At 41.8% G+C, this 20167-nt stretch overlaps 1 protein-coding gene across 4 annotated transcripts in view; it reads left to right on the top strand.

Moving 5' to 3' along the window:
• TEX264 (testis expressed 264, ER-phagy receptor) overlaps positions 1 to 7983 on the top strand; it is a 152929-nt gene extending 144946 nt beyond the window's left edge. For all 4 annotated transcript variants that reach the window (XM_081850503.1, XM_081850506.1, XM_081850505.1 and 1 more), the window contains one exon: positions 3795 to 7983. In XM_081850503.1, the coding sequence (XP_081706629.1) occupies positions 3795 to 4117 (323 nt within the window). In that variant the 3' untranslated portion in view covers positions 4118 to 7983. The remainder of the gene's footprint in view (positions 1 to 3794) is intronic.
• The last annotated feature ends 12184 nt before the right edge of the window (positions 7984 to 20167 follow it).

Here is a 20167-nt window from a genome sequence, read left to right on the forward strand (position 1 = left end):
ATTACGTCTATTTTCACGATTCTGGACAGCTAAATTCCTTTCTTGCAGTAGCCATGTGCATTCACATTTCCCCTTCTTTTCCCCTTTTGGCTGAAAGGGGTGGGGTTTCTTGGCTTTAGGAGCCTTGCAATTCTTTGCAATGTGTCCTTCTTTGTTACAATTGAAACAAATCACTTTCTTAGGCATCTCTTTGGACTTTGTACATTGCCTAGATGCATAACTGCTGTCCTTGCTTCTAGCATTTCTCACTGGAGATTCAGCTCTATCTCTGCATTCTTCTTTTAAATAACCAATCAAGTCTTTAAAAGTCAGACCTTGTCTATGATCCATCAAACTTACAAATGCGCTAAAGCGTGGTCCAAGTGATGATAACAAAAATGCTATCTTTGTATCTTCATCAAAAGCTTTGGGAGTCAAATCAATTCTTTGAATAATCTCAGTAAACTTGTTGATGTGCTCTGTGAATTCCTCTTTTGAATTCATCCTCACTCTGGTTAATTTACACACCAAGTTTCTGAAGCAGTTTATGCTAGATTCTCCATACACGCGCTCAATATCTCTTAAGATTTGAGATGCATCATCTGTACTATTTATTAATGATAGCTGCTCATCACGAAGTCCACTCAAAATTATGTGTCTAGCTTCGCTGTTCATGCGTTTCCAAGCACTTATCTTGGCTAAAGCTTCCTCAGACGATCCCGTAGGTTGAGGGTTTAAAGCTTCCAAAATGTGCTTATAATCTAAACATGCTATCAAGCGCTGCTTCCAGTGTATGAAATTGTGTTCATTCAGCACAGGCATTCCTAGCTTTGCATCACTATCAAAAGCTGCTCTAGCCATCTTAAAATCCAAAAATTTGAAAATTCTTCAAAATTTTAAAATCAAAATCTCAAAAATCTCAAAATACAAAACAATTCTTCACTGCCTTGGGTCACTGTGAACTCTGAGGGAAGGGGGGGTGCTTAATCCCCACTGCACAATGGAACAAAGGACCATGTGCTTACCAGGAAGTTAACTCAGAAAAATACTACTCAACTCAAAATCACAATCCAACGCAATCCTTCAAAAATACGCAGAAATATGCAATACTGGGGCCAATAACCCTTTGTGGGAATGTTCTGGGGTGCAGGAGAGGATATATTGACTAATTATATCCTTATCCAACTTGTACTAACAAGTTCCCAAAATATCAGCAGAGTTTATAGACATTCCCCTTTAAGTTCGCAACGGTAACGCTTGCACAGGTTCGCTAGAACCTCTATAATAATTACTCTGGTAATTTCCCCTTTGTTCCCTCTTAAAATACAAGACACGACACAGTCTTTATAAAAGTATAAAAGAGTTTACTCACGTTCTGTTCACAATATGATCCCAGAAGGTAGGCAGGCTTAAAAAGGTTACATGCACTTAGAATCTATCTTGTAGCAAGATAGTACTGTCCTCTCTTGGCTGGGAGCCAAGAGGGCATGTTTCTCCTTCAGAAGATGAAGATGGCAGAGAGGCAAGAGGCAAGAGGCAAGAGAGAGAGTGGCTGCCTGCCCTGTGCTTTTATCATTACCTGCACAGGTGAGGCCACACCCACCTCTGGTCACATGCGGAGGAAGTCCGTCCCCAGGAAGTTTACCTGCTTGCTGGACAGACATCCCTCCCCATGTTCTAACATGTACACTCTAGGAATGTTGTCATTGACTGCTCCTGTGTTTACATCCCACAAAGGGAACCACCCTGCTCCCTTTTTTCTTGATTCTTCCTAAATCTGTCAATATCCACATAGCAATTTAAAGGGAGAGGGGGTTCTGTTCCACCTTTTGCTATAGATGAGTTCTGTAGTGTGAGTGAGCAGGCAGTAAGATATGTATGCGCGGGATATTTTCATGTCCCTGCTGGCTAAGCTGGTAACTGTAAGTTTATGAAATGCAAGAAGACACAGCTTGCCTTGTGCAAACATGAATGCATTATTGGCTGCCACAGGAAGCTCTCACCCCAATCCAAGAATGGTTGAAGCATGCAAAATGGGAACTCCCAATCCACCCACTCACTCTAATCCATTACATGTGTGCCTTGGCTTGCTCCTTGCTGGAGTGCTGCTGTTGTTATGAGGGGAATTCCACAATACATTTTTTAAACAGCTGAGCATATAATCATGTTTTTATGACTTTTAATAGCAAGCTTGCCCTTGGCTACCTGTCTATCAAGTTTCAGCTGTTGCGTGATTCCATTCCTCCTCTCTTTTCTCTTCGTGTTTCAGTTTCAATATTTAGTTACATACTAAATGCTGTTGTAGGAAACCCTAGAAGGAGTCTCTGGCAAAATTGGAAATGTTAACAAAGTTCTTTCATACAATCTTTGTATTCTACTTCTAAGCCTGTTAAGGGGAAAGCCATGACATTTCAGTAAGGGGACAGGATTGCAAGATAGGAGACACGTTTTGTCCAGTAGAGGGCAATATGAATGCACTTTCCTCATGTCAACGTTCTCTAAAGCTCTTTGGTTTAGCCAAAGAGAGTATGTGAAAGTATGTTTACCAATGTTTCCTAGTAAAGGTATCTTCTAATACATTCCAGATATGTTCCAGATATTCCAACACACATTGTTTTTGCATTTCAAGCAGAGAATACATTTAGAGCTCAATTTTATGTTGGGCCACGGTGTTGTACAAATGTTCTCAGGTCATTCTGTTGAGAAGGGAAATAACAGTGTGATCCAAATCATGGGCACCATGCCTACACTATTTTGCAATTGCTTTCCAATTTTGTAGCTATAGATTCTGTACTAACTTGTGACAAGTTACCACTAAACTTGGCTGGGGTTTGCTGCCTTTTTATTGAATGGAGATCAGAAAGCTCTTACTCTTCTTTCTTTTCTTAAAAATTCATCCATACTTTCCTGTGAGACAAGCCTAAGTCAATCATCCTGAGTTACTAGTAAATTTATTTAATTAGATTCAATCATGCAGTTTTCTTTCCTAAGAGGACCTAAGCTGTCAAAAGATTATTTCCCTGGAATAATCCAGTCTGATATGGGGGAAGGGGGTCACCGACTGTACAGAGACACCCTTTGCTCATGAAATCTCTGCCCAACTAGGAGGAACAGTTTGTCACTCTCTCAAGTCATCCAGGTAAGTAACTGTAGATACAGAGTCCTTAAGATAGAAGGGTTAATACTGGTTTATTATCAACACAAGATTGGAACAACAATGAATTAGAATACTATTTAATGTTTCTTTTTCTAATGCGTTAAATTATGATTTGCCTTCCTGAACAATTCTTGCTTTAATAGCTACTGGTTTGCCAATTTTGCAGTGTGCTGATCTGGGTGGTCTTCAAGGATCTTGACAGCCAAGCATCTAAGCCTAGAAGCCAATCTCTGTTTGCTTTGCCTTCTTGAACGCTTTGGTGGGAATGAACACCACAGGATTGCTATTTTGGACCATAGATTTATCTTCTAAACTATGTCTCTGGCCAAACCCACGGGTCTTAAATTAGTAAGATAACATATGATACAGTCCATTATACAGTCAATCCATTATACAGTCCATTATACAGTCAATGGATCCATTTAGCTTGGTATAGGCTTTTGCTGCTTATCACACTCTTAAACCCCTCCCCATGTCCTTGTGATATACTTTTTGGTGGGATGAAATTGCATGGTTTTTTTTAAACTCCTATTGCTTGGAGAATCCAAAGTATGTTCAAATAAATGCAAGGGTGGAGATGTGTAGTGGGCGCTTCTTCATGGTTCTGAGTTTATAATCTTTCCCCAGTATTAACTCTTTGTTTTTCTTTTACATAAAGGAACCGACACCTTAAGCGAGAACAGCTCTGTCAGCTTGGAGACTACAACCAACAGCAGAGATACTTCAGTGGCTACCTCCATCTTGTCCCCCTTCACGTCTGGCCACAGCCGAGATGAGGTGGACAATCGCAGTGAGCACAGTTACAGCGAGTCAGGGGCTAGTGGCTCCTCCTTTGAGGAACTGGACTTGGAAGGCAATGGTGATGCTGATGGAATGGCAGGTCTGTCGGCTGACCTTGGTTCTGTTGAAGACCAGGACACCGCCAAGGCCAAATGGACCAAGGAGCCTATTGCCCTGGAGAAAGAAAGGGGCGAAGAATAAAGCCATTTCTTTTCTTGTGTTTCTTGGGGATTGGAAAGAGAAACTGATCATCTCTCTTGCTTCTTTTCTGTCCAGCCAAAAGATTTCGGTCACTAATCTATGTTGAGACCTGTCCTACTCTTTGTCTGCAGACAAGTATTTGGGGTGTTATAAAAGAAGAGCAGTTATATCCAGGGGAATTGTAGCTGGTTTCCACTCTCCTGTAGCCAGACTTAAAGATGTGTGCTGTAACAGGAAACTGGGAGTGGGATGGTGTGAAGTAGTGCTGGGGAGCTTCAGTGTTGAACAGCACAGTGTATTTCAGTATGTGGGTGTATAAGAGTCAGTGCATAACTATGCAGAGATCACTCTTCATGAGCCAGTAGATGCATTTGCGTATAGACTGCCCTCTTGCATCTCTTTACTGCTTCCTGCGCTCCTTCCCATTTACCCGCTAATCAGACTGTTTCTGTGCAACTCACGCACATTCATTGGCACCACATCTATTGACACCAAAGAGCAGTAGTTACATTTGAAATTGAAAACTGTAGTGCAAACCTTTAACCCTTAAATGGATGCCTGAGTTTTCTTGATCAGTAATGCACTTAACAGCTTCCCTTTCAAAGGTTAAAAGTTTCTGAGCAGGCTTATCATGATCCCAAACACTCACATGTTGCTTCTGCTCCCTTTCCTATTCTTCTTCACTTGCCTGTACAACCCACTTTCACTGTCTTCTCTCTCTTAGATTGCATGATCATGCACATACAACTGTAGCACCCGTTAACATTTTATGCTATGCCTCCAGGAAGTGAACTTGAGAAGTTCCTTGTCTAGTTTCAGATTTTTTTAAAAAAAAAAGTCCACATGAAAGGAATAGCCATCACACTTGACATAAATGGTGTCCTCTTCCTGCATTCTCGGCAAAGAGGTTGTGGAGAATGGGTACTATTGCAATAAAACAGGGCAACAATACAACAGAAATGACACAACCATGTTTTCTCCAGTGCTGATTCTCAGAGGTTGTGATGCAGTGGAAGGAATGGAATGGAATATTATTGTGTTCAGTGCAGTGAAGTGACAGATTTGCTGCAATATCCCAGATATAATGGTAACCATGGTGGATTTGACATAATGTTGTGTGCCAGTGTTGGAAGTTTATATTTTAATTCTTCTCACAATTTCTGCATATTCTTCTGGAACAAATAATTTCCGCACAGAGAAACAAGTTACAGAGTCTACCCTTAATGCAAGATAAGAATTTCTATAGCTTTCATTGCAGTACACCCCTTAGAAGGATGAGATGAAGATGGTCTTCATTTTACATTGGTAATAATATCTGGATGCTGGGATGGGTCAAACCTGCCTCCATCAAAACCACGCTGAGGGCTCTGTACCAGATTTTTCACTGCTGTCACTCTAATGAAGGTCTTGTACTGAGAAATCAACTGATGAGAATCATGTCACACAGTCTGAGTTCAGAGCTCTATTGTGGGTTAAGGAAGGCATCAAGGCCACAGGAGGAAAGAAATACATATGTGTGTGTATTTGGGGTATGTGTGTGAAATATTGGAAAGTTCTAATGCTCCCCACCATATTCTTCATACTCTTGCTTACATCCTCTCTTGAAGGTCTTGGATCAATGGCTCACTCTGTTTCTTAATGGAATTGGATCCATATAGTAGGCAGAGATGTTCGACGTTCAGCCACCTTCAAGACCTTCTTTGTTTCTGAGCATTGACTCAGCCTGGTGGGAAATCAATGGGATGCAGTGTTAGAACCTTCTCCCTTGGGCTGTGTGGTCCATAAGGCTGCTAACTCCCTCCTCCAAGCAATCACCATTGATTCCTTCCTTTCTTCTTTGTGCTGTTGTTGCTGTGGTCTATAACCTTTATATTTCTCTTCTGGCTTACTATTCCTTGGTATTTAATTCTATGTTCATGTTCCCCCAATCCTGATTTACCATGATATCCAAATCAGTAATTCCACTTTAGCTACAATGTCCCTGAAATTAGTAGGGACGATGCAAGCAGACACATGTTCAATATATGGGGAGCTGGATATGTTCCATCCCCATTGTGCCTGGATTCTGTATAACATTCTCACACATGCTATCGGGTAGCTTTCCCATCCACCTAGATATTAACTTCATTCACTGGCACTGCACAGTTGATGTTAGTATGGTACATGGAATTACTTGAATGAGCATCATTCCAGCTATCCCAATTTAGCACCCAGTAGATTTTCTTGTGCCCATTGCTGAGCATGGCTTCCAAATGTGCAGCATAGAGCATCTGTTAATATATTTCTACGTGTGAGTAAATCTATATGCAAATGAGTGTATATGTCCACAAGTACCCTTGGGTATGTGTGATGGTTTGTGCACTTGTGAGCGCCTGGGTCTGCTCACTTTGTGCATAGACCTGTGTGCACATGTGCACAGACTCGGAGACAGAACAGATACGACACCATAAATGAAATTGCAATGTATTGAATGGTGTCGTGTTTAATTTGGACCTCATACTGTGGTCTTCCCATTTTCCATATGCATAAATGCTCCTTTTCCTGAGTAATAGGGATGTAATTAGAACATAGGAAGACATATAGCAGGAGACATATAGACAGGACTGTATTATGGCTTTCCTCATATTTCATTTGACAGATACAAAAATACTATTCTCTCTGTTATGTAGAATAGGGGAAGCAGGTAAAATTTCTTCAGCTTATAATAACTGCTGTTTGTTAGTGAATTCTGAAGTAATGGAGGCAAAAACACCAGCATCAATGACTTGTTTATTCCCCCCCCCCCCCATGATAGCTTGTTTGTATAAAGCTTGTTTACCTCCCATTGTGAATACACATATGGGAGGACATTACAAATCCTCTTGTGTGTGCCATGTGCATACACATATACATGATTGTAAGTTACATCATTTCTTGTTCTTGTTTGTGTGTGTTTGTGTCATGGCATATAAATTCTGTGTTCCCACATGCATACAGCCCCTTGTTATATTATGTAGCCAAGCACAGGTGAATGTGCTTCTTATATGTTAATCATCTTTTTGCTTATATGTTTGAAGTCAACAAGGCACATGTATAGTACTCTGGCTATATCATCTCACAGTTCATGTGCACTTGGGAAACATGAGATAAATTTCCCTAGTGTGGAAAACTTGCATTTTAGTGAGAAAATAAAGCTTAGAAATCTTAGTTTAGCTTTCTCCCTGACATGCAAGCTTTCCACATGCAGGGAGGTTTTTTTTTAAAAAAAAGTTTTTCATCAATAATTTCTCATATATTCCATTCATGTGAAGAAATCTGCTCCATTCCAGCCCAAATAGCTCAGAGGCTAATGTATGAAGTTTTAATTGGACTGTGTTAGCTTGTTGACAGAGTACAAATTTTCTATAACCATCTTTGAATAGGAGCACAGGTGAGTTTAAGGTTGGAGTTTATTTGTTTGTTTGTTACTTTTCACTCTTCCTCCTCCTAAGAGTTGAGTTGGTAATAGGTAAAGAGCAGGAACAGATTCACTGAGTATTTGGAGCTGTTTGAGTTTAATGTGTTAAGCCACTGTTGAGTTCATTTCTTTAGTTCTGCTGAGATGAGGAAGCAACCTTCACTAGGCATGTGTAGACAATGGCAGTTATCCACAAGCCATTTATTTTGGAGTAGACATACTGTAATGGTAATTACAGTTGAAGGGTAAAAAATGACAGCTTCCCATCAACTGTGCTTTAAATATTCCAGTACAGATTCAAGCTAGTGAGAGGAGCACATTGATTAACCTGCCATGATATGAACCATGAACAGGGGAAGCCATCCGTACATATACTTTCACCTATACTCTCCTTTTGTCAAAATTCTCAATGAAATGGTGCTTTCTGTAAGAGTTGCCTGAGTTTCTACATAGTTTCTCCAGAAGCGAGCACATGACCTAGTGTCTCCTTCCTCTGAAGCCCACCTCTCCCCTTAACGGATTCTACAAGCTCTTAGTTGTCATCTTTGTGAACGTCCAGCATTTTGCAGACAAATAATTTCAGATATGAGTCCAGAATCCTAACAAGCTCTGGTGTTGTATGCCACCATCCCTTGGGTCAATCAATAGAGGGATTGTCACAGTATTTGAGAGACCTGCCCGCTAATGTTTCCCAGGCTGCTTCAGGCAATCTTTCACATGTCCACTTCTTCCCAAAGAATTGAATTGCCGAAGGCATAACTGGAGCCTGCTCTTATTAGGCAGCTGTCTGGCAATCTGCTCTAAGATGCTCTGCTTGTTCTGTGGCTGGGCTGGCCTCTCTCTCTCCCTTGGCACTTGCTGCGATTGTGAAGGGACTGGGTGATGAATAAAATTACCATCCATCTGTGATGAGAACACATCAGAGCATACCAAGGAGTACCAATGTTTCTTCTCTTCCATTCTAACCCTAGCTGACACAGTTTGCTATAATGGCAGTTTCAAATGCCTTGTAGCCAACACCTGGGATAGAATGTGATGCTACACAATTAACACACATGGGCAGACTTGTGTTGTTGCCTGTTGGGACATTTTACAGTTGAAGACATGCAGCTTTCCTAACAATTTCATTTTGAAGGCATAAATATCCATCGGTGTCTGCATCTCACTTTCATTAGCACCATATTCTGTGTCATCACTAAGATTCTCACTGAGTTATGAAAGAACTCTGATGCCTGATCAGAAGCCCATTTAAGTTCACAAGAGTCTGTCATTAATCACAATGAAGTTGTGATACTAAGAAATAACAGCCTGGGAGCCCAGAAATCTAAAAAATGAATGCACAGTGCAACAGGATTTTTAGAGAACACAAAATGCACCCTGTGGGTTCATTTTTCTTGGTTAGTGTACGTGAATCCAAAAAAACTATAGGAGTGCAGGTTTTGATTCCCTCTAATGGTTGTTCTGGACATCTTAATGTTTGAGGTTTTATTTTATTTTATTGCTTTACTTACATTTAAGCTTCCCTTCTTCCACTTAACTATCAATGTGTCACAACATTTTTTCAGTTGCAAAACCACCCTTAGCAGGAAGAGAAATGCAGAAGGCTCCCTTCACATCCCAACTGCACCCCACAGTAGTAGACTTGCATCTGAATGATGTCTAGATTCATGACAATCAACCTCTTTCTCCAGCCACCTACAGGAAGGGTAGGTCTCAACTGCCATCTCCCACCCCTGCCCTATTCTTTTCTTCATGGTTATATTCAAGTGCTAATTCATAGGTACATACAAATCATAGCATAGAGGTGTTTGGAATTCTAAGCCCAAACTTTAAAAGTTCATAGGTTACATATGGTTGATGCTTCTTTTCAGACAACATACGTCATTGACATTCTGAAAACAACATTTCTTGGAAGGGAAACATTGAGAAATTTGGCTTTGCTTGAGGAACATAAAAAAGACCACGTTTCCATGGACTAATTTGTATATGTTAACTCTTAGCTGCCCTAAATTTGATTACATCTTTCACGTTTCTGTGTTTGTTCATTCTGTGCATGCAGCTCACTTACATTCCCAACTTGAATACTGATACTTGCAGGTACAGATGATGAGTTCAGCAAGCCTACTTCACTTTGACTGGAACAGTTTTGGAGATGGTACATTTTGCTTGCATTCAAAGCTGGTTGGTCATAAGCTGCAAAGTGTCCATAACAAAGTTAATTTGGGTTTTATATGCAGAAGTAGAGTTTATGACTTTGAATCCAATCATTTTCATACACAAAAGGCAGTGTGTGTGTGTGTGTGTGCATACTGGAGTAGGTACTATGTTTGGAGCTGAAAGCCCCGAATTGTCATTGAGTGAGCAGCCTGCACTGAAAAGCAAAAAGAAATGACAACTCAGTTCCGGTTTGTCATTAAGATACTGGCAAAGCTGTCGGAGAAGTTTGCTTTTTAGTTTGGTCCTGAGGTGAAAAGCACTTGTTCTGTTATGTATTTAATCACTATTTTGATATCATGTATAAGGCTTAAAGTAATCTATGTGCCAGACTGGTTTAGACATAGTTGTTGGGAATGGGGTGGGTTGGGTAATCCTTGTTGAAATTAAAAATGGCAAACAAAAAGCAAGCCCCTGTCCTCCACACTCTGTGAACACTTCAAAACAAAATCTGAACTCTGACTGAAGTGAAACATGCCTCACTGCTAAACACCTGAGACTACATTTCAGGTACTGAAATATGTATAGTACTTACAAAAGCAACACTTTGGAAATGTATAATGATCTTTTTATATCATGGATTTGCTGTGTTATAACTTTCTGGTTTTTCAAGATTTATAAAATTGAATGCTTTTCTTTTGCTGCACATAATGAAGCTGCCTTATGCTGAGTCAGGCCCTTGAGCCCAATATTGTCTGTTACTCTTGACGGGTAGTGGCTCTCTCAAGAGCTCACCTTATGAGCTGAGGTCATTCAGCCAGAGGCTCCCAATAACCATAGATGAGGCCTTTTGCGCTCTACCTCTTTGCTAGATCTTCTCCTGTCCTTAATGAATATCTGTAATGCAAGGATGGGGAACTTGGTACCTTCCAGTTGTTGCAGGATTCCAACTCCCATCAGACTCAGTCAGCATAGCCAGTAGTCAAAAATGCTCAAAGCTGTAGCCCAACAACATCTGGGGAGAGACACACATGTTCCCTGCTCTAATGGATGCTTCATTCCACATATCTTTTAATTGAGCCTATAGGTAGATGAATTGCGGAGAACTACCAAGGTTTCAATCCTATGTTCATGTACTTTGAAGAAGGTCCCACTGAATAGAGTTGAACTTAAAACATTCCTGAGATACGCATAGCTGACATAATGTCTTTGGATTTGGTTTAGCATAATTACAGAATTGTCTTCGTTGAGTTGGATGAGATGGGACTGATGACTCTAAGTTTAAGGGCCTGTAGCAAAGTGACAACCCTCCCCTGTGGGCTTAATGGCAATAGCAGTGTCATTTAAAATGTCCCCATATGCTCTGACCTCATGTTGCTTTTCAGCACTGTGAAAAACTAAATGGGTAGGTTTCATTCACTCATGATCAGGTGGGTAGGTGGCCCAGTCCACAGCAGATGCCAACACTGATGGGCCCTCAGCTCAAGGGTGCCATCAGTTGATGCTGGACCTAATATTAAGTGAAAAATTCCTCCCAGTGTGATTGCAAGGGTTGGGAAGGATGATAAATTTGAAACAATGCTCCAGGATGCTCCAGGAAGCCTTGCTAGCTCCTCAAGAATAAAAGAAGCCAGGAAGATGACATTGAGAGAGAGATTTGTTTATTTTTAAGTGTCATTTGAAAGGACTTACGGCATATTACACTTGCCAGCAAAAAAAATCCACTGTAAATCCTATGGATAATTGAGAGGTGTATACAGTGGTACCTCGGGTTAAGTACTTAATTTGTTCCGGAGGTCCGTTCTTAACCTGAAACTGTTCTTAACCTGAAGCACCACTTTAGCTAATGGGGCCTCCCACTGCTGCCGCGCCGCTGGAGCACAATTTCTGTTCTTATCCTGAAGCAAAGTTCTTAACCTGAAGCACTATTTCTGGGTTAGCGGAGTCTGTAACCTGAAGCGTATGTAACCTGAAGCGTATGTAACCCAAGGTACCACTGTATATAGCGCCATTGCACAACAATAATGGGATATATTGGGCACTTCCACATTGGCAGTTTATTGTGGACTTGGTGCTGTTCATGCATACAAGTTTTTCATAGCATTTTCATGACAGCCCTATCAAATGCCATCTCATTCTCTCTCCCCTCCCCTATTTTAATCCAGAGTTACCATTTCCACAGGGTTTTTTTATTTATCCAATTTTCTGCAGAAAATAATATGGAATGGGATTTTTAAGAGGAAGGTGTCATGTGGAATACCCAGATGTATAAGCAGCACTGAGTCCACAATAAATAGCCATTTACTCATTATCCCATTGGAAAGTGCATAACTTGAGTTGGAGGCTTAGAATTGATGGTGGATGAAAACTCCCATGTGACTAAAGTATCTTAACATTATGTAATATGCATATGCAGCACTTTACTGCACTATTTCCTTATAGAGCTTATCAGGGGTTCTAAGGCTCTGTACAATGTAATCCCTCTAGAAACTAAAAGCAGGTAAAATAATCTCAAAACCAGGAGATATATTTTACTTTAGTGTGCTATTCAGTTTCCCTGATGCAGGATTGCTAGAAGAATGGGCTTGAAATACTGTTATGGGCAGCAAGATGTCATGTAACACAGCTGCAAAAACAGGATCCACTTCTGCAGTTGTAGAACTATAAGCTACTCACACAATTTGACACCATGATCTATAAATAGAATACTAAATTGCTGGTGTCAGGATCTATAGAGGAATTAAGGGGAAATTACAGGTATCGACACAGTGGAAATGTGACTTACATAGGCCAACTAATGGAGCTGCAGTGAATTGGGAAGGTGGGGAAGCGGTTCAGAGCCATTTCTCACTTTGTTTTGTACTGACTAAGACAGGAGTGCCTGGCGTGCTCTGGTCCATGGGGTCACGAAGAGTCAGACACGACTAAACGACTAAACAACAACAACAAACTAAGTGTGCATATCTGACTACAAGATATACATACTGCATACAGTAAACCTAGTTCCCTTGATGCTTTTAATATAACAGTATGTGGGCTAGGAATCACAGGACTAGATACACTTTTTGGAACCTGATCCCCTGAGAACCTACACTGAGACATGTAGTGATTGAGTTATAACAGATTTGGAATCTGGGGCGAAATGTGGAGTAGCCATATTTATGGATGACACCTATCAGAGAAAGTGAAGCAACACATTTCCCAGATTCACTACATGGCTTTTGAGGCCCCTTCCAACTCTGTAATTCTTTTCAGGATGATGAAATCTCAAGCAAATTCAAAGAGGTTCAGAAGGCAGCAGCAGCATGCAAGGAAACTCTGGTGGGGTCTGCAAAGTGGACACAAACATGCAAACTCGCTCTAAGGGTGGCTGGTTCAAATCAGTTTCTGGTTACCCCCTACCCTTTCCTGGCAACCATAATTATATGAAAAGGGGGCTTTTCATTAGGCAGAGACATAAATTAATGCACACATTCTCCCAGGGTCACTGGTTCAAATACGTCAAGGGGAAAACATGGTACACACACCCTGATAGTGGCTGGAAAGGACCGAGACAATAGTGAAATGGGCAAGGAATGCATGACTTGCACCCAGCAGAAGCTTCACTTAGGGTGTCTGTTCCCCTGAGCTGTCTTGTCATGGAATATGCCAGGATTTAAGAGCCTGCTCTCTCTGTGTATGTAGGTTGGCGACTTCTTGGGGAACAGCGGGCTTCATCTGGCCACTGCTGGTGAGGCCTCCTTCATCGTCTACATGGAACAGTTTCTTGTTCTCATCAGCTGTATATGTTGGGTGTCATCCATGGAGAACAGAGAGAGAAAGAGAGATGAACAATTCTAGTCCTCTGGAAAAGCAAGTTCCTGAAGCTGGATGCACCAGTGCATCAAGTGAAGAGGTGAGAAGGAAGAGTGAGCAGTGATGCCTGAGTGCTCCAGCCAGTGGACCTATCTCAGCCTCCCTTCTCTGGGAGAGGGGCTGTCTGCAGTGACTGATCACACTCAACCCTTCCTCCTATAGTGGGTTTCTGCTTGTTCTGCTCCATTCATCTGGGCTGTGCTCCTGCAAGGCAAAATTGCTCATGAGTGAACAACAGTAAGAATGGTTGGAGCAGAATGTGTGGCCTTTGCCAGTGGAACTTAGCTGTATGTGGGCACAATGCATCCACTATGTGGAGGGTGTTAACCACCCCACCCTACCCCGTTGAGGCAGCAAATGGTCAAAGCCAAGAAGAATACAGGGCCTAGGAAGAGAGACCAATTGAAGCCCTGTGAGCCAGAGGTTTCCCCACCTGGTTATGCATACAGCAAGGAAGTTGAAATATACTTGGAGTCGCATAGTGATTTCATGCTCTTTATTGCAGCTCGGCAAACAGTGAGTGAATCCCCCCCCCCAAAAAAACCCCTCTAGCTTTATATACATTATTAACACAATGGGTCCCATCTGATTGGCTGCTTCTGCTTCCCTCCTGGAGCCTGGTTGGGCTGCTCCACTGTTGTTGCATTCTAGGAGCCTACCTGCCTATTGTTCTAGGATCCAAGTTTAGTACATAACAGATGTTTCTTGATGTGCCAGGGGTCATGCCTAACCACACCACCACTCAACCAGCCTGCTCAGATTTTACAGAAGGGTCATCTGAATTCTCCCTGGTTCCTGCTGCCATGCAAAATGGTCTGCTGTGAAGGGCAGTTTCACCCCTGCTATCTCCCAGCAATGTTCCATACTCTAATTTGAACCACCTCAAAAGGGTATTTGTGGCTTTAAATTCTTTACTTCCTCCTCAAAGTGTTCACCATTTTCTTAATGGGGAGAAGCAACTTTCCTTTTGGGGCTTCTGAATTGCTAAATAGAGCACAAATGAGGCATAAGGGGTGGGGGAAGTTACACAAAAGTTTTAGCCAGCCAAAGATGTTAAGAGAAGATGTTAAGAGCATGAGAGGTGAGACAGGCAGGGACATGAAAGGGCAGCTTTTGAAACCAGACAAGAAGGTATGGGGAGAGCTGGCAAGACTACAAAGTGTGGCAGAATTAATGGGGACAGGAAACTAGCAAAAAAAAAGTATTGCCAACTGAAAAATATGCAGTTAGGGATGTATTCAGCAGAGGGTAGATTTAGAAAGGTTTGATCATTGGCTCTTTTCATCTGTTAAATAGATGGATTTGTTAGGGGCATTTAGGACATTGTGGTTTCTGCTCTTAAGTATGTATGATGGTCGGACAAGATGAGCTTTCGGATGCTTTCCAGATGTATAGTTTTAATGCAGCCCACAGCACCACACTTCAGTTAGCTAGGGGTGCCACATAAACACTGGCAGCCTGGCACTATTAAGGTAGGATATAAATTATAGAAAGAAACAGGAATACACTCTGGGATTTTAAGGAGAAAATCCATTCTTGATTACTGAGTCAAAATGTATGTGGACAGCTAAGACCAGTGAAAGGTTTGGACTCTCAAAGGTTGGGCAGTGGCAAAGGAGGATGGGGTATGGAGAAGGGATGAAGACACAAGTAAGAAGGCTCCTGATTAAGGTCAGTACCACACAGCACAGAAATAAGAACAACTGGTCAGTCATCTTGTTTGCTTCAACCACCTAATGGCAGGAAAGCTGCTCCCATGCTGACTTCAAGACCATTTTCAAAAGTGCCCATCAAATGTGGCTAGTGAGCCCACACAAGGGCAATTCCTCCCCCCTAGGCTTCTCTAAGTAGTGCAGGACTGATCTGGACCTCGTTCAAGTCATGTCTGCCCCAGATTGCTATGGTCAAGGGCCAAGGGCCATCTGTGGCTCAGAAATGAGACATACTGGGCAGATGCTTCTTTGCTGTAGGCAGCTCACTGGTAGAACACATCCTTTGCACCAAACAGGTGCATCTCCAGGGAGGGCTGGCTGGGAATGATTTGTGTCTGGAGAGCTGCTGCTACCAATCAGTGTAGACCTCACTGACCTGGATGCATCAATAGCCTGGTTTGGTATATGGGCAGCTTCCAGTGTTCTAACAGCTTTGTCCAATTGATTTCCTGTTGTAAAGTGGAAAGTCTGAAAGGAAATTACTAGACTTAAAAACAACCCAACAGAAATCTAGTTCAGTTGCACAGCTAACCAAGTCCCATCTTCTTATGGTTTTTTTAAAAGGACTCATCAATTCTCCTTTTTAAAAGAAATCTTTAGGAAAGAGAGCTATATATAATGCCAGGGAATATAATACCAGGGAAAGCAGGGGATGTTCTCACATGCCAATAAGCCGAGCCTCTTTGGGGATAGAGATCATGCTTCAAGATAACACCAAAATTGTTGGAAGCAAATGCAAAGTTTGAGCCCTAACATCTCAAGGTGACAGTTGCCAGGGTGTTTGTTTCCTCTCATTAGGAAATCGGTGGTGTCTTTGGGGTTGCGAGTGTGACTCTTCTCTAGGGAAAGGCAAACACTCTAGCCACATTTATTTGGAAACGTGATGGGCATCCTGTTTTGAAAAGGTCAGAAATAATCCTCAAAAATAACAATTGACATGTGATAATTCAGGACTATTTTGTGCTCTGCCTGATAAAATATTAAAATCCTCCAGCCTGGGTGGAAAATATTTCTCTCCCCATGTGTTTGTCTTTGTTCCTCGTTATTACAAAACAACAACAAAAAGGCCTGAAATATTTATGCCAGGCTGCCTCTGTACTGGGGGCAGCTACCTGACTGAGATTCCTAAAGGCACCTTGTCCTCTCACCTTGTCAGCTGGTGGAGAGCCTTGGGAAGCAGCTGCTGGTGTTGCCAAAGAACACCAAAACCGGAAACTGGAAAACGAAAAAGCGCTTGAAAAGGCCCATTTCTCATGCTCATTCTTGATTTACTAAAGCCACCCTAAGGTAAGGATTGGGAGGGGGGACAATTTTGTTTCAGGTTAGAGTAAAAGGTAAATCTACCTATTTTTTTCTACTTTCCAAAACAATTTGTAACACCGCCTTCCTGTGTCATTTGCATTTCTTCAAAATTTTCAGTGCAGGTCTCCAGCCAAATAATGTGCACAGAAATGCACATATTAGTGAAAATAATGGGGGGGGGGGAAAGCATGCTATTAGGGAAAATATAAATATTAAGGAAACTGCTTCACAAGAATACCTATGCTAGGCAAAATTGCATAGAAATGTGCCATATTAGGAAAAATTGGCGCTAAAATGCAAATGGGTTTCCATGAGAGATTTTTTGAATAAATTGCAAACTGATATGGAAATGTGCAGAACTGAAGACTGGAAGGGGTGATTTTTCCTTGTCATTTTCATGCGAAAGGCCTTTCTTCCAGTTTTGCCAGCATGCAGTGAGATCTGGTGTGTAAGTATGTAACTTTCATTTTCAGTAATAGGGTATGTATCAAATAGCAGCATGTAGGTATGTGAACACATGGCCTGATAAAAGTGTGACAGCATGCATGTAGCCAGTTGTCATCATAGCTCTGGATGGCAAATAATCATCAAACTTTTTTTTTATTTTGTCTAGTACAGCATTTAGTAGTAAGCAATGTATGGTGTAAGTGGAATGCATTGTATCATATTTTATTAAAGTGGAGCTTAGGAGCCTATGAATCACAGAGCACAGGAATCCACTGTGCTCAGTAATACACCCCCCCCCCCATAATGGATATTTGGTTCACTTGCTTTAGGCCTCCAAATTCTTATCATACAGAGTGCCTTATTGACACCAGAGAGACAGTGCATAAAAGTGTCTTTGAGAAACACGGCCTGCACATGTCAGAAGGGATGCCATGTGGCTTCAGCAGGGGGAAGAGAGCGGAATAAAATTCAACAGCTGTGTGACAGGCAAAGGTCTCTCACCAACAGCTGTTCAACCTCTTTCCCACTCCTGTCTCTTGCTCACTTTGGAAAGCAAAGTAAGAAAACAGGCTAACTGGTCCCGGAATCCCATGAAGGGTCATCTTCAGGAAAACATAACCAAATAAAAAAAGAAGCTCTAAGTTGATGTTTGATCTCACTTGGCAGTTTTGTGATCTGCAGGAAAGGGAGTGGGGGGACACTCCAGCAGCTCCGCTCAGTTTACATTAACTTTTCATCTGCCCAACATCCATATCCCTCATCTGAGCACAAGATGAAAGCTGGCAGAGCCTGAATTGGTAGGTTCTGAATTCTCTACCAACATCAGATATGCAGCCATTTCTAACAGGCTCCACATGGATTTCTCTTTAAACTTGCCATTCTCTCAGATCTGTTCCCCACCCACCTATTTGATTGTGACCACAGCTGTCTCTTCTTCTCCCCTTGTTACATGCACAACCAATTTAGCATCTATGTGGTAGCATCCCAGTCCAGCCCCATCGCCACCACTGCCACCCCATCGCTTGTTACCTCTTTCTTTGGCCTTATTTTCCTTTTCATCCAATCTGAATAACTTTCTCTCGGCCTTGCATTTTTCAGGCACCATTCTTCCTGCGCAGTTTCCAACCATCTTCACAGTTTCCAACTTCCTCATCGTTTCCCTCGGACTTCCCTGCCTAATATTCCCTTCACTTGCAATCTGAGTTCTGAGACCAAAGGCTTAGATCTTCTGTCAATTCCAATCCAGCAATGCCTGTTGCAACTTTTCTGCAATCAGTCACTTCCTCTCTTATTTCTTTTAACTTAGAGCTGGTTCAAACATTAGTTTCTGATGCTTGCCCCCCAAAAGGAAGGCATCTTATCATGTGACTAGAGTGAGGCATGAGCCAAGAACTAGTGGATTACAGCTGTAACAATTTCCATGATCACTGAAGTGCCAGCATTTTCTTTATTTGGTGAGTTGGATTTAGAGCCCATTCAGTCTTAAGGCCCCAGGACTGGTTAATAAAGATGTTATTCTACTTATCCTTTCTAGGTTGAATAAAAATGTCTTACATTGCTTCCAAAAGATACAATCTTACTGCTTTGGTGAGTTGCTGCTCTACGCCTGTCCTTGTGATCCTGGCTTGGCTCATCATTAAGAAACATTCCCAACTGATCTTAGAAGTCATTGTGTTGGGACAAAGAGATTGACTCAGGCCATGCAATATCAAATAGTCAACATCAAACATTAAATTGATCCCTAGTGATTAAACAGCACAAACACCTGCAAGTCTGCTCCAACATGTCATTGAGTTCAATGGGGCTTAATTCTAGCATCGCAACCTTAAATATGCCTCACTACATTCTTTTACAGATAGGTAGCCGTGTTGGTCTGCCATAGTCAAAACAAAACAAATTCCTTCCAGTAGCACCTTAAAGACCAACTAAGTCAGTTCTTGGTATGAGCTTTCGTGTGCATGCACACTTCTTCAGATACGCATCTGAAGAAGTGTGCATGCACACGAAAGCTCATACCAAGAACTGACTTACGGTAGTTGGTCTTTAAGGTGCTACTGGAAGGAATTTGTTTTGTTTTTACATTCTTTTATCACTTGTGCCTTTATCCATAAGAACAGTCTGCTGGATCAGGCCAATGGCTCATCTAGTCCAGCATGCTGTTCTCACAGTGACCAATCAAATGCCTGTGGGAGCAGAACATGAGCACAACAGCACTTTCCCTTCCCATGGTTTCTTGCTGCTTCCAATTGTGGAGGTAGAGCATAAGCATCATGGCTAGTAGACACTGAGCCCTCTCATCCATGAATTTGCCTAATCCTCTTTTAAAGCCATCCAAATTGGTGGCTATCACCATCTCCTGGGGGAGCAAACCAGTTTTAAGGTTTATTGTTACATTACCATGTTGAATGCCCTCTTTTCACCAATGATTGGCAAATGCTGCAAAAAAGTGACCAGATTTAACTGTACACAAGCCCAGAAGGTCAAGATGATTAGCTCCATAGTTGCATTAGGAGGAAGTGTGACATAGACAGTTATCATGCTTGCAACCCAGGTCAGAAAAGGGGGTAGAGAAGCCCAGTTCAGATTCAACAGTGGAACGGTCTCCCACAGGAGGTTCTGGACTCTCCTACCTCGGAGGTTTTTAAGCAGAGGTTGGATGGACATCTGTCATGGATGCTTTAGTTGCAGGGGTTTGGATTAGATGACCCTCAGTGTTACTTCCAACTCTACAATTCTACGATACTTTTATCCTATGATTCCTCTATTTTAGCTCTTTTGACTCATTGTTCTTTATTTGCTTTACTCTCTAGAGTTCAGAAAAGTCTGTGCTACAAACTCAAACCAGTTCCTAGCATGTGAGTCCTTGGTATTGTCGTTCTGTGAGAGAACTAGCATTACTACATGAAAGTAACATTCCTTTAGGAATCCTTACAAACTGTGTTGAGATCCTCTCACAGGTGCTATATGTAGAATTCATACTGGCATGAATATGATCCATATCCACTGGGCCACATCTTGATTGACAATAGGGCAGGCTTCAGTCCTTAAGTAGGCATACAGATGCATTTGCATACATGCATGGCTTTGCAGATCTGAATCCTCTGGGGAGCTTGATGTAGGGAGCGCTTTCATACTAGACTGAGT

This window comes from Podarcis erhardii, assembly GCF_964252035.2.
Source record: "Podarcis erhardii genome assembly, chromosome: 2".
Classification (NCBI taxonomy): domain Eukaryota; kingdom Metazoa; phylum Chordata; class Lepidosauria; order Squamata; family Lacertidae; genus Podarcis; species Podarcis erhardii.